We start from the raw sequence: 15881 nt of genomic DNA on the forward strand, positions 1-15881 counted from the left end.
TTGGTATTAGAGATGGATACATAATTCAAGCTTCTTATGGCAGAGACTTCAGGATGTCCTTCAATATTAATTCACCTCCATATCTATAGGACTACTAATTTTTAGCTAGAAACATGGTCACCCAGAATGAAGACTTCAGTTCCATGCTTTCTTTAGTTAAGTGTGGATATAAGTTCTATCAAATGGGATAAATGTAAAAGTGCCACAATACTGTATCTTCTCCCTTCTCCCCCTACTTTCTTAATCTTGTTGCCTGGAACATGGATGTGACAGAATTCCACATTTGACATTGAGTTTGAGAGCCACATCCCAGGGATGGCAGGGCAGAAAGCTGAAAGAGCTTGACTCCCTAAGAGTTTCAAGGAGCAGAGCCACACTATCAGCTCTGGATTGCCTACATCTAGACTTGTATATGGAAGAGAAATAAACTTCTATCTCATTTAATGAGCTGTTATTTTAGGTATGTATTTGTATGTATTTAGGTATGTATTAGTTATTGGAAGCTTAACTTATCCTATTATTCCTCCTATCAGCTTTCTGATGCTCTTAGCTCTTCACATTGTCTCTAGATATATCTTAATTCATTCTTTCATTCATTCAATAATTTACTCCATAGCCATTCAATGTACACCTACATTCTGCCTGGCATAAATCTAAGAGAGGGCTGGAGTGGACAGAAGAATGAAATGAACAGATCCCACCCTTAAAAAGTCACAAGTATTGAATGAAACTCTTTCTCCCTTAATTTATATCATAAGTCATATGTCTTGCAAACATTCATCTCAGGATTTCTCCAACAGTCCCATCTGAGATAATCTCACTGTTTCTAGTAATACATTGTTGATCAGACCATGTGTGACTAATATGTTCTATTTGGCTCTCTACAACCACTCTCTGCCTTTCTCTATCATTTTCTTTGTTCAGGGAAACTTATCTGTATGGTTTACTTCAGTGGGCTCTCTTGTCCTCTGATTTCCAATTGGGTTGGCCAGTAGGGACCCCTAGCAGTAGATCAGAGGGAAGTAAGAGAATGAGCTCTATGTGTTTATTTTTCTCAGCTCCCTCCCTGTGGGATCATCTCAGGCTAACTTTTTTCCTCAACTGAAGGTCACAGTTCCACTCAAGATGGCCCACTGCATGACTCTCTACTATTGGGTTCTGTTAACCATTTTATCCCTTCACACCCTTTGAGCTGTTACTAGCCCCAAGGAACTGCACTATACCCCATGGTTTCTGTACACAGTGCCCGCACCTTGTAAACAGCCCATTTATTAGGCTCTCCTCAAATTATCCTAATGTGAGGCTGCCATCTGTTTCCTACTAGCATGCTGACTAATACACCATGTGTCCCAATTCTCAGTTCAAAAGATATAGGCACCAGATATACATGGCACCCACCAGAAGCACTGTTAGGAAGGGGATTAGAGTAGAGAGAAGATATTCTTTAGAAGCAACTGAAGTATTTCTGACCACAGAGAACAAAACCTATGCATCCAATGTGAAGGACACTTTTAGATCCTGGGATGGGCAGGGAGAAAAAGAGGAAAAGAGAGTAGGAAAGTGTGGTAGGCAGAAAAATGCACCCCTTCTCCCAAAATGTCCAAGTCCTAATCCTTGGAACCTGTGAATATATTACCTTACATGAGAAAAGGGACTTTACAGATGTGACTTAGTTAAAGATCTTGAGATGGATATATTATCCTGGATTATCTGGGTGAGCCCAACGTAATCACAAATGTTCTTACAAGTGAAAGAGGAGGACAGGAGATTCAGCATCAGAGTCGTGCAGCATGAGAAAGACTTGATAAGTCAATGTTGACTTCGAAGACTGAAAGGGAAACACAAGCCAAGGAATGCAAGCAGCCTCTAGAAACTGGGAGAGGTAGTGGAATGAATTCTCCCCTAGAGCCTCCAGAAGGAATACAGACCTGTTGATATCTAGATTTTAGCCCAAAGAGGCCAATTTCAGACTTTTCCTGAACTGTAAGATAATAAATTTGTGTTGTTTCAAGCCACCAAGTTCATGGCAACTTGTTATGTCCGCAATAGGAAACTAATACAGAATGTAAGACTGAAATCTCCAGACCCAGAAAACTAAACCTGGGGAAGGAAGAAGGGTTGGGGAACTAATAGATGGCAGAGATAGAACACTTTGTGGACAGCACAACCATACTGCACACCACCTGCTAACCTACACTGCAGTCAAGTTAAATTCACTAGAAAGCAAATTGATTCTTCATCTCGTAAGCTTAGACTCATAAGATGCTTTCACACCTTTTGTAACACCCAGTAGAGCCTTCTTTTTATCTCACAGTTCTGGGGATTCACCAGAACTTTTGCATTTTGTTAGAGAGCTTTATCAGCTTCATTCAGAAGGACACACATATGCCTTATCCTATTATTTGACTTCCTGGTGGCCATAGTAGAAAAATATTGCACAAAAAAACTATGACTTTTAAAATTTCCAGAGCATATAGTCTACAAAGCACCAATATCTATTATTTGCATTCTATAAAAACCATTGCTAAGCTCCTCCCCCAGCTTTTCCATTTCTGAATGGGGCTTACCACACTCTGACCCAGCTGCTCCCGGAAGAAGTAATCCATGTTTCTCTTTTGCAGGCTGTCAAGGTAATGCTGAAAGCGAGTGTACGTATAGGGGTAGCAGTAAGCAAACTGGTAAATATCTTCTTCTCGGTCAAAACAAAATGCAAAGGACATCACATAATTCTTCCCATGGTCCGGGCAGCGGTAGTAGTAAACATTTTTAGGTGGCAGTCTTTGCCTGAAAGATACAAAGAAATTTGGGCATATCAGACAGTTGTTCAAGCTTCAAAATGTAATCAGTGGGAATAAATGCCCAAGATTGAAACTGTAACATGAAGAAACCTAGGTGGTGGCCAGGGACAACAACATATACCAATCTATGATCAAAAGAGACTGGAGACTCCCTCTTGCAAGAGCACTGGAATCACAACGAACTGCTGAAAAATCATCGACAGGAAGACACTGGAGCTCACCAGAAAAGATACCCCACATCCAAAGACAAAGGAGAAGCCAATGAGATGGTAGGAAGGGTGCAATCACAATAAAATCAAATCCCGTAACTTCTGGGTGGGTGACTCACAAACTGGAGAATACTTATACCACAGAAGTCCACCCACTGGAGTGAAGGTTCTGAGCACCATGTCAGGCTTACCAACCTGGGGGTCTGGCAATGGGAGGAAGAATTCCTAGAGAATCAGAATTTGAAGGTAGTGGGATTTGATTGCAGGACTTCAACAGGACTGGGGGAAAGAGAAAGTCCACTCTTGGAGGGAACACCACAAAGTAGTGTGCACATCAGGACCCAAGGGAAGGAGCAGTGACCCCACAGGAGACTGAACCAGACCTACCTGCTAGTGTTGGAGGGTCTCCTACAGAGGCGGGGCGTGGCTGTGGCACAATGTGAGGACGAGGGCAATGGCAGCAGAAGTTCTGGGAAGTACTCCTGGGTGTGAGCCCTCCCAGAGTCTACCATTAGCCCCACCAAAGAGCCTGTAGGGTCAAGTGTTGTGTCACCTCAGGGCAAACAACCAACAGGGAGGGAACCTAGCCGCACCCATCAGCAGACAAGCAGATTAAAGTTTTATTGAGCTCTGCCAACCATAGCAACACTCCCCTCTACCCACTACCAGTCTCTCCCATCAGGAAACTTGGACAAGCCTCTTAGATAGCCTATCTACCAGAGGGCGGAGAGCAGAAGCAAGAAGAACTACAATCCTGCAGCCTATGGAACAAAAAACACATTCACAGAAAGATAGACAAGATGAAAAGGCACAGGGCTATGCACCAGATGAAGGAACAAGATAAAACCCCAGAAAAACAACTAAATGAAGTGGAGATAGGCAACCTTCCAGAAAAAGAATTCAGAATAATCATAGTGAAGATGCTCTAGGACCTCAGAAAAAGAATGGAGGCAAAATTCGAGAAGATGCAAGAAATGTTTAACAAAGACCTAGAAGAATTAAAGAACAAACACCTAGAAGAATTAAAGAACAAACAAACAGAGATGAACAATATAATAACTGGAATGAAAACTACACTAGAAGGAATCAATAGCAGAATAACCAAGGCAGAAGAACGGATAAGTGACCTGGAAGACACAATGGTGGAATTCACTGCTACAGAACAGAATAAAGAAAAAAAAAGAATGAAAAGAAATGAAGACAGCCTAAGAGACTGCTGGGACAAAATTAAATGCAACAACATTCACATTATAGGGGTCCCAGAAGGAGAAGAGAGAGAGAAAGGACCCGAGAAAATATTTGAAGAGAATATAGTGGAAAACTTCCCTAACATGGGAAAGGAAATAGCCACCCAAGTCCAGAAAGCACAGAAAGTACCAGGCAGGAGAAACATGCTGAGACACATAGTAATCAAATTGGCAAAAACTGAAGACAAAGAAAAATTATTGAAAGCAACAAGGGAAAAATGACAACATACAAGGGAACTCCCATAAGGTTAACAGCTGATTTCTCAGCAGAAACTCTACAAGCCAGAAGGGAGTGGCATGATATATTTAAAGTGATGAAAGGGAAGAACATACAACCAACATTACTCTACCCAGAAAGGATCTCATTCAGATCCGATGGAGAAATCAAAAGCTTTACAGACAAGCAAAAGCTAAGAGAATTCAGCACCACCAAACAAGCCCTACAACAAATGCTAAAGGAACTTCTCTAAGTGGGAAACACAAGAGAAGAAAAGGACTTACAAAAACAAACCCATAACAATTAAGAAAATGGTAATAGGAACATACATATCGATAATTACCTTAAATGTGAATGGATTAAATGCTCCAAGCAAAAGACACAGGCTTGCTGAATGGATACAAAAACAAGACCCTTATATATGCTGTCTACAAGAGAACCACTTCAGACTTAGGGACACATACAGACTGAAAGTGAGGGGATGGAAAAAGATATTCCATGCAAATGGAAATCAAAAGAATGCTGGAGTAGCAATACTCATGTCATATAAAATAGACTTTAAAATAAAGAATGTTATAAGGGACAAGGAAGGACACTACATAATGATCAAGGGATCAATCCAAGAAGAAGATATAACAATTATAAATATATATGCACCCAACATAGGATCACCACAACACATAAGGCAACTGCTAACAGCTGTAAAAGAGGAAACCGACAGTAACACAATAATAGTGGGGGACTTTAACACCTCACTTACACCAGTGGACAGATCATCCAAACAGAAAATTACTAAGGAAACACAAGCTTTAAATGACACAATAGACCAGATAGATTTAATTGATATTTATAGGACATTCCATCCAAAAACAGCAGATTACACTTTCTTCCCAAGTGCACACAGAACATTCTCCAGGCTAGATCACATCTTGGGTCACAAATCAAGCCTCAGTAAATTGAAGAAAATTGAAATCATATCAAGCATATTGTCTGACCACAATGCTATGAGATTAGAAATGAATTACAGGGCAGAAAATGTAAAAAAACACAAACACATGGAGGCTAAACAGTATGTTATTAAATAACCAAGAGATCACTAAAGAAAACAAAGAGGAAATCAAAAAATACCTAGAGACAAATGACAATGAAAACTCGATGATCCAAAACCTATGGGATGCAGCAAAAGCAGTTCTAGGAGGGAAGTTTATAGCAATATAAGCCTACCTCAGGAAACAAGAAAAATCTCAAATAAACAATTTAACCTTACACCTAAAGGAACTAGAGAAAGAAGAACAAACAAAACCCAAACTTAGTAGAAGGAAAGAAATCATAAAGATCAGAACAGAAATAAATGAAATAGAAACAAATAAAACAATAGCAAAGATCAATAAAACTAAAATCTGGTTCTTTGAGAAGATAAACAAAATTGATAAACCATTAGCCAGACTCATCAAGCAAAAGAGGGAGGGGACTCAAATCAATAAAATTAGAAATGAAAAATGAGAAGTTACAACAGACACCACAGAAATACAAAGCACCCTAAGAGACTACTAGAAGCAACTCTATGCTAATAAAATGGGCAACCTGGAAGAAATGGACAAATTCTTAGAAAGGTATAACATTCCAAGACTGAACCAGGAAGAAACAGAAAATATGAACAGACCACTCACAAGGAATGAAATTGAAACTGTGATTAAAAACCTTCCAACAAACAAAGTTCCAGGACCAGATGGCTTCAGAGGTGAATTCTATCAAACATTTAGGGAAGACTTAATACCCATCCTTCTCAAACTCCTCCAAAAACTTGGAAAGGAAGGAGCACTCCCAAACACATTTTATGAGGCCACCATCACCCTGATACCAAAACCAGACAAAGCTACTACAAAAAAAGAAAATTACAGAGCAATATCACTGACGAATATAGATGCAAAAATCCTCAACAAAATACTAGCAAACAGAATCCAACAACACATTAAAAGGATCATACACCATGACCAAGTGGGATTTATCCCAGGGATGATGCAAGGATTCTTCAGTATATGCAAATCAATCAATGTGATAGACCATATTAAAAAACTGAAGAAGAAACACCATATGATCATCTCAATAGATGCAGAAAAAGCTTTTGACAAAATTCAATGCCCATTTATGATAAAAACTCGCCAGAAAGTGGGCATAGAGGGAACCTACCTCAACATAATAAAGGCCATATATGACAAACCCACAGCAAACATCATTCTCAATGGTGAAAAACTAAAGCATTTCCTCTAAGATCAGGAACAAGACAAGGATATCCACTCTCACCACTATTATTCAACATCGTTTTGGAAGTCCTAGCCACAGCAATCAGAGAAGAAAAAGAAATAAAAGGAATCCAAATTGGAAAAGAAGAAGTAAAACTGTCACTGTTTGCAGATGACATGATACTATACATAGATAATCCTAAAGATGCCAGCAGAAAACTATTAGAGCTAATTAATGAATTTGGTAAAGTTAAAGGATACAAAATTAATGCACAAAAATCTCTTGCATTCCTATACACTAATGATGAAAAATCTGAAAGAGAAACTAAGGAAACACTCCCATTTACCACTGCAACAGAAACACTAAAATACCTAGGAATAAACCTACCTAGGGAGACAAAAGACCTGTATGCAGAAAGGTATAAGACACTGATGAAAGAAATTAAAGATTATACAAACAGGTGGAGAGACATACCATGTTCTTGGATAGGAATAATCAATATTGTGAAAATGACTATACTACCCAGAGCAATCTACAGATTCATTGCAATCCCTATCCAATTACCCATGGCATTTTTTACAGAACTAGAACAAAAAAATCTTAAAATTTGTATGGAGACCCAAAAGACCCCAAATAGCCAAATCAGTCTTGAGGGAAAAAAATGGAGCTGGAGGAATCAGACTCCCTGACTTCAGACTATACTACAAAGCTACAGTAATCAAGACAGTATAGTACTGGCACAAAAACAGAAATATAGATCAATGGAACAGGATAGAAAGCCCAGAGATAAACCCACACCCTATGGTCAAGTAATCTATGAAAAAGGAGGCAAGGATATACAATGGAGAAAAGACAGTCTCTTCAATAAGTGGTGCTGGGAAATCTGGTCAGCTACATGTAAAAGAATGAAATTAGAACACTCTCTAACACCATAGACAAAAATACCCTCAAAATGAATTGGAGATATAAATTTAAGACTGAATACTATAAAACTCTTAGAGGAAAACATAGGAAGAACATTCTTTGACATAAATCACAGCAAGATATTTCTTGATCCACCTCCCCGAGTAATGGAAATAAAAACAAAAATAAACAAATGCGACCCAATGAAAGTTAAAAGCTTTTGCAAAGCAAAGGAAACTACAAACAACCCAAAAATACAACCCTCAGAATGGGAGGAAATATTTGCAAACGAATCAACGGACAAAGGATTAATCCCCAAAATATATAAACAGCTCATGCAGCTCTATATTAAAAAAACAACCCAATCCAAAAATGGACAGATAACCTAAATAGACATTTCTTCAAAGAAGACATACAGATGGCCAAGAACCACATGAAAAGCTGCTCAACATTACTAATTATTAGAGAAATGCAAATCAAAACTAGAGTGAGGTATCACCTCACACCAGTTAGAATGGGCATCATCAGAAAACCTACAAACAACAAATGCTGGAGATGGTGTGGAGAAAGGGGAACCCTCTTGCACTGTTGGTGGGCATGTAAATTGATACAGCCACTCTGGAGAACAGTATGGAGGTTTCTCAAAAAACTAAAAACAGAATTACCATATGACCCAGCAATCCCACTACTGGGCATATACCCAGAGAAAACCATAATTCAAAAAGACACATGCACCCCAATGTTCATTGCAGCAGTATTCACAATAGCCAGGACATGGAAGCAACCTAAATGTCCATCAACAGATTAATGGATAAAGAAGATGTGGTACATATATACAATGGAATATTACTCAGCCATAAAAAGGAACGAAATTGGGTCATTTGTTGAGACGTGGTTGGATCTAGAGACTGTCATACAGAGTGAAGTAAGTCAGAAAGAGAAAGACAAATATCATATATTAACACATATATGTGGAACCTAGAAAAATGGTACAGGTGAACCGGTTTGCAGGGCAGAATTAGAGACACAGATGTAGAGAACAAAGTATGGACACTGAGGGGGGAAAGTGGCAGGGGGTGTGGGTGGTGGTCTGATGAACTGGGAGATTGGGATTGACATATATACACTGATGTGTATAAAGTGGATGACTAATAAGAACCTGTTGTATTAAATTAAATTAAATTAAAAAATTTTAAAAAGAAAAAAGAGACTGGAATCTGGCAGTACTTTGTTCAAATTCCAGCCCTATCCTTTATGAACTGTTTAAACAATGCAAAGTTAAAAATGAATAAGTTTTATTCATCATTTGTCCTTATTTTGAGCACATATTATATACCCAGGCATTGTGCTAGATTACTGATGTAAAATGGTAAATAAGATAAGCCAGGTATTTGTCCTCGTGGAGTATATATCCTGGTAGGGAAGCAGTCAATAAAATATTTTAAATAAATATACAATATAGTTACAGACTCAAAAGTGTCTTGAGGGGAAAGAGTGTGATGCTATAGTGACATAAATAGGGGAGGATTGCTTTCCCCAGGGAAGTCAGGTTTTAGTATTATAACACTAATTCAGATCTTTTATAATAAGTTCATGCATGTTGTGAATATTCAAGGGAGAGAAAAAGAATATTCAACATTTCTTTAAATTATTACTATTATTTTTCTATAGAGCATTCCATGAAACTAATTTTACACAGAAGCACTTTGGGAAATACTGCTTTAAAATATGCTGTGTAGGCAATTCTGCTAAGCTAACATGCTCATACTCCAATAAGCAACACTAAAACACATACATGAGAAAAGGCAAAATGGTCCAGTCATAATTCCCATAACATCTTTACATTAACCCACTTCACAGGCTCACTGCACCTCCTCATTTGTATAATATCCAAACTATTCACGATTTCCCTGCAGAGAATGCCTCTCATTTGTGTCTCTTAAAATCCTATTAATCCTACAAAACCTGTCTCAACTTTGTCTTTTCCATGATTGTCCACTGATAATACCAGGCTTGTTTGGCTCCTACATTTTGTAGCAAGTCTTGCTTTTTTTATTGGCTGCTTCCTAAGTCTCATCCACTAGGATCTATTTGCAAGCTTCTTAAGGGTAAATATGTTTTGGGGGGTGGGTTCTGGCATAGTGGGTGGAGGATGTAAGGCTCACCTGCAGTGGCTTGTCATTCAACTGGGAAGCCAAAGGGCAAAGGGGTATATGGAGGAAAGTGTGAGGAGGAGGGTGTCAGAGCTGAGGTTGAAAAAAACAATAATGGTGCTGGCTCCAGGTAGGGCAGCCTGGAGAAAACTGTTAAGAGCTCCAAAGGATTGTAACATTCCAGCAGTTTATTGCAGAATCTTGCCTCTACCTTGGTGTCTTTCTGAGGCTGCCTCAGTGGTCAGGGTGGGAGGTAAGGCTATGGGCTTCCTGTGGAAGAGCCAATGTTACATGGCACTGATGTTGTACATGTTTGGGCTTGTACTGCTTGCCTGTAGCCCTGGCTGTCATGAATCTCACCCTAACATCAAGTGGAAAACAGGTAATGGGAACATCAAAAGATTATTGTTAATTAAAGAAAAAAAACCCAGACAACTGAAGTTAATGAATTTAGCACTTTTCTATGTATGGGAAGACAAGAGTCTGGGCTCATTGAAATCATTCCTTTGATATGCACTTTAACTTCATAGGGACAGTATCCTGTTTTTTTCCATCCTGAATCCCTCAGGGTGCACAGTCGGGGGTGACTGCAATGGCTGATGACTTGATGGCTGTACATCCTGTGTTTACTGATATGGCAGGCTTCATCCACACTATACTATCCCACTTAGAAGATGTGGCCATGGAGGTTCATAAAAGTTAAGGAGTTTACCCATTCTCTCAAGCTAGTAAATGATGAAGCTGGGATTCAAATCTGTTTCTGTCTGATTCTAAATCAGTACTTATAACACTTTTCCAGGATCCCTCTTGATAAATTACAGGATTCTGGCATAGGCCAGGTGGCAAGAAGGAACAAGTAAAATGTTGCTACTGCAAGGAATTCATCATGGCTGAAGCACAAAGAATGAGAAGGGAAATCATGAGAAATGTGTTTGAAGAGGAAGGCAGAAGTCAGATTAGAAAGGGACGACGGTTGTCCCTCCACATCCATGGGTTCTGCATCTGCAGGTGTAAAGGGACGACTTTACATGATGCGACACGTTAAAGAATTTAAACATTATCCTGAGGTCATAGGATACCTTTAAGTCAGTGAAAGAAATAAAGTACCATGATTGTCCAAGTCCAAGGGATAGATGAGAGTGATCAGAAGGACAGGGTAGTGGCTGCACAAGTATAGAAAATCAGTTAGATTTGACTATTAGATAAAAGTGGCTGATGTGATGGGCCATGGAGTCTAAGATGGGTGGGAACCCAAAAATGATGAGGACGGGACGTAGAGAGAACAGCTTAAGCAATAAAGGAACGGGGCTTTTCACATAAAAGTCCACGGTAGTATCAAAGGCTGTCTAGAGGTGTGCTTAGGCCCACAAATAGAGGCCATTTTCCTCCTATACCCAAAGCCAGGAGGAATAAACAAGTAAAAACAATCTTCTTGTGACACAACTATAGCTTTAAAGCAAACCCCCTAGGCACTCCTCCTTTCTAACCCAATTGCTACCTTAAACCCTCCTATATTGAAATTTTGGAGCTACCAGTGATGAAATGGACATGGAATGGCCTGGAAGGAAAATGGGGAGTGAAGAGTACCCTCCAGATCCTTCTGCACATGGTATGTAGGAGAATGAGCAGTTCCTGAGAAGGCAAAGGGGGTAGTAATGGCCTCCAGGATAGTCAGGCCTTAGATCATTGTTTTATTCAGCAAATATTTGTTAAGTATCACATACCATAGACTGAGGTAAAGGAAGACAAGAGGTAAAGGAAGCAGTGGATTAAAATACTGTGGGTCCAAGGGGAATTATTAACCTGGAAGTTGAGTTTCATAGGAAAAAGTAAAAAGTAGAAGGTTTTGGATAGAGGAGGAATCAGTGGGAAACCAAGATTAGAGAGAGAACAGACCAGCGCAGGGATAAGGGTATAAAAAGAACAGATGATGGTCTACATTTGTGATGTGACTGAACATGCAGAAATGTTAGGCTGGTAGAAGTAAATGAGCCTCAGGGTCTCTAGCCAATGGTCTGTGACAGTTGCTTCAGGCCCTGATTCAGAGGTCTGAGTCTCCTGGAGCACAGGGTGAGTGTGTCTTCATACACAAGCAATTCCTACAGTCACAAGCCCCTCAGGTTATGACACTGATGTTTTCAAGGCTTTATGTACTAGTATATTCAATTAAGATCCATGCTTTAAATTCACTCACCTCAGTTTTCTCCTATTCTAGCCAAGTTTAGCAACTTGACTCTGAGAGCCTGCCATCTCCACCAAATTTGATCATGTGCTACCAGGAGAATTCATCTAATGGCTGCAGCTGTCCCAGCTCCTCTCCTGAGTAGGTTGGATGCCTAACCTGATTTGAAGGCAGAGTGAAGGTAATGGACACTGCAGTGATCATGAAAGAAAGCTGAGATGTTGCTCAGGGCTTAATGTTCCAGACTCTGCTAAGGGTACTAACGAAAATCTGTTTGAGAAGAATTCAGCAGGCCAAATTCATCAGGAAGCAAAGTAACACAAAGAATAAAGGAAAAGAGGAATGGGGCTGTGTAGGAGAAATGTGTCTCTCATTTGGAATGCACTTATGGTTTTTCTCTTATTTTGCTCATTACGTTTCACTATGTCTCAGGCATGGTGTTAAATTTTTTATATGCATTATCACTGAATCCTCACAATACTCTATGAGCTAGGGGCTGTTAACATCCCCTTTACACAGCTAAGAAGATGGAAGCTCAGAGGGGTAAAATAAATTTCCCAAGGTTGCAAGTTTGGTAAGCAGCAGAGCCTGTACTAGACGCAAGCTAACGTGGCTCCAAAGTCTGTGCTCATCGTCCCTATGGTAACTTGCCACCTGCCTTTCTCCCCCTGACACCAATTCATAGCCTTACCTTCTGCTTCCAGAGAAATCTTGTCTCACAGTACTCTCACTAGTACTCTCCTGTTAAAAACTCTTCAAACAACTTCCTATCCTCAAAAGACTCCCCGAGATCTCCCTGTGATTCCAGCATCGTCAGTCATTTCTCCCTCTTGAACCCTATGTTTTATTCATACTGAACTACTCACAACTCCCTAAAAATATTGTGCCATACCTCCAGTACCTCTGTGTCTTTGTGTTTGATCTTTTCTCCACTTGTACTGCTTCCCCTGCCAGATACCTTACCTACTTGGTAAACTCTGACTCATAGAGTTGGCATATTGTAGATTGTCAATAAAGCTTTAAATATTTTTTTAAATGAACTAAATAATTAATGAACAAAAGAATGTATAAATAAATGCTTATATCCTTTAACATACCTCCTCTCTGAAGTCTTCTCTGATTATTCATCCATCATTAATTTTTCTCTACTTTGACATCTGATATTAAAATAGTTTTATCACCGGTTTGTCCCTTAACAATAAGGAACAAAAGTAAGTGGAGATTTCTTCAAAGAGAAGGTAGGCTTCTTGAAGACAGGAACAGTGTTACCTTTCCCTCTCTTTCTCACTAGAAATGGTACAGAGAAGTTTCAAATAGTACTTGCTTATTTTAAAAGCAAAGGAAAAGAAGACTCCTCTCCACAGATAAATGGTAGGCATCATAGGTAGGTAGATCTCAGCTCAGTATAAAGTAGAGACTCTTTAACGTTCAGCTGAAGGGAAAGTAGAAAGGTCTATGTTACAGGGGAGTACATGGGAAGCTTTAAGGGATCTCATAAAAAGGTTCCTGTACTTGATATTAAGTTAAACAAGGCAACCTTCTGATTCCATTTAGCACAGAGAGTCTGAGATATCAACGGAAACAATATAACAATTGTTTAGGCCATTCTAAGTACTTCATCATACATTAACTCCTTTAATCTTCACAATAGTCCTCTGAAGTTATTCCTTTATCCTAAATGATATGATAAAAATGAAGGTAGGGTCAAGAATATTTCTTAAGAGAAACAGATTGTCCATGACTCCCTAGAAGACTCCAGAAAGGAAAGAATCTAACACCTAATCCTGCCAGAGATGCAGGTTGATTCCAAGACCTGTGATGTGTGCTCTCAGGACTCAGAGAGTAAAGGGTGATCCAGCTCTTGAAACAAGTCATCATCCTGGGTCCATCCTGATGACTAACGAAGCCCTCCACGTGTGTGAGGGAGGCGGTAACCAACATCCTCAGATTCAGTCATGCATTCATATGTGGCTGAGTGAGTGCACACACACACACACTCACACACACTCATACACAGGCTGCATGCATGTACATACTGAATGCGTTCACAATCATACTACGTATACTTCTCTACCATAGCCTCTATTTAATTATATTGACTTGAATATATGCCTTTCTCCACCACTGGATTGAGTTCTCCTTGCCAGCAGGAACCATATATTGTTCATCTGGTTCTGGAGGATCTATACAAAGCCTTAAATAGAGGAGGTACTCCAAAATGCTCATGAATTGGATAAATGAATATATCTGTGAGTGAACTTTAAGATATAAACATATTAGAGTAAATAATTTCAGCCACACCAAGGTTTGTATATTATACTCTCTCCATGTGAAGCTGTGAGTCATGCCCTGAATACATTATGTTTCAGAAACTTCCATGCCATTTTAAATGCTGTTCTATCTGTAATTGCCTTTCCCATACTTTTCTACATAGTGCATTCCTATGTAGAGAAGTGAGGCCCAGCTCAAATGACACTTCCTCTTTGAAGTCTTCGTCAACAATTCCAGGAATAACTAATTGCTCTAAATACTAATTACAGAAACTCTTATGTTTCTGATTCATCTCAAAATCCATAGCACTTAGCACAGTGCTTGACCCTGAAGAGGAGCTCAAAGCATGTTTGTTGAATGAATGAGTAGGTGAATTTATAGTTTAATGAATGAATGGATGGATGATTCCTTCCCATTTTCCATCCTCTCTGCCTCTGTCCAAACCATCAGCCAAGCTCCGAATGCATCATTTTGGAGGTTACCAGAGCACAGAGGAAGAGGACAAAGCCCAGGACCTGAGGCATACATAAGACTCATTCCCTACCCCTCCTCAAGACGCCTGAAAGACAAGAGCCCTAATTTCCTTTCTGATTAAGCAGAAAATATGGATGTTAGATGAGTTCCAACCCCAGGGTGTTCTTTGACAGTAGACACAAACTTTTTTCTTCAAATTAGCAGAGAGGGAAATAACAAAGAATCTGTCTTTTAAGGCGGTACATCCTAAAGGAGGTATACAATACCAAGTCATTCAGACACTTCCAAAGGGAGTAACATATACTAAACACCTCCTATATGCCAAAATGTGCTACCTGTTTGATGTACACTATTGTCTGACTGATAAACACATATTCTTTCCACCTCACCAAGGCTGTGAAATTCACCCAACAATTTGGGTGAAATCTGAAATTCACCCAGCAATTGCAGAAACAGTCTCTTAGTTCCCCTTCTTTGTCTACCCAGAGGCAGGGAGCAAACTGGCATCCAGTTTCCCAGGTATATTTGAAACTGAAGAAAGATTTCATCCCTCTTCCCTTCATGAGGGCAGCTGAATCTCTGGTTTGTCATCCATGACAACAGATGGCCTTTAGTCTACGTTTGGCTGGAACAACCCAGACCATCTCCTGGCTTGAGCCAGTGAGCCCCTCCTTTTCTTCTCAGGCGTCTGGCACAGCCAGGCACCAGCATGGCTGCCCACATTATAAATCTACCCTCCCTAGGCGAAGAGGACCTGCTCCTAATTCCAATTTGATCTTCCCCCAAATAATTATAATAGTGCTCCTGTCACCAGCATATCTATTCTTATCTTTCTCCGCACTTTGTCACAGCTAATCTCTTGGTGAGTCACAGGGAGGGGGAGAAAGAGAGAGTGAGGGAGTGCTCAGCTACAGGCAACACATTTATACACCCAGTGTCTAATCAGATTACCATCTTATCAGGGGTTGATGGGCACTAGTGGTGGGAGAGAGACAGAGCTACATATGCCAGCCGAGTTTTTGATAAAAGACACTGCTCGATTCTTGAATTAACCTTTTTGTCCTACACACTCTGTTGTTTATTTTTCAGAGTTTATTTTATGTGTAGGATTTTTTTTTTTTGTCTGTGCCTTCTGGAGAAGGACACCCACACACTGTGTCAGCAGCTGCTTCTATTAATTCCA

General features: G+C 39.7%; 1 protein-coding gene across 1 annotated transcript in view; it reads right to left on the reverse strand.

The window, feature by feature from the left end:
- The window catches only part of AGBL4 (AGBL carboxypeptidase 4), a gene marked incomplete at both ends in the record, with an annotated part of 1416455 nt that overhangs the window by 544833 nt on the left and 855741 nt on the right, over positions 1 to 15881 (reverse strand). Inside the window, 1 exon segment of the mRNA XM_079697489.1 lies at positions 2568 to 2784. Within this exon segment, the coding sequence (XP_079553615.1) occupies positions 2568 to 2784 (217 nt within the window).

The sequence above is a fragment of the Hyperoodon ampullatus genome (genome assembly GCF_949752795.1).
Source record: "Hyperoodon ampullatus genome assembly, chromosome: 2".
In the NCBI taxonomy this organism is placed as follows: Eukaryota; Metazoa; Chordata; class Mammalia; order Artiodactyla; family Ziphiidae; genus Hyperoodon; species Hyperoodon ampullatus.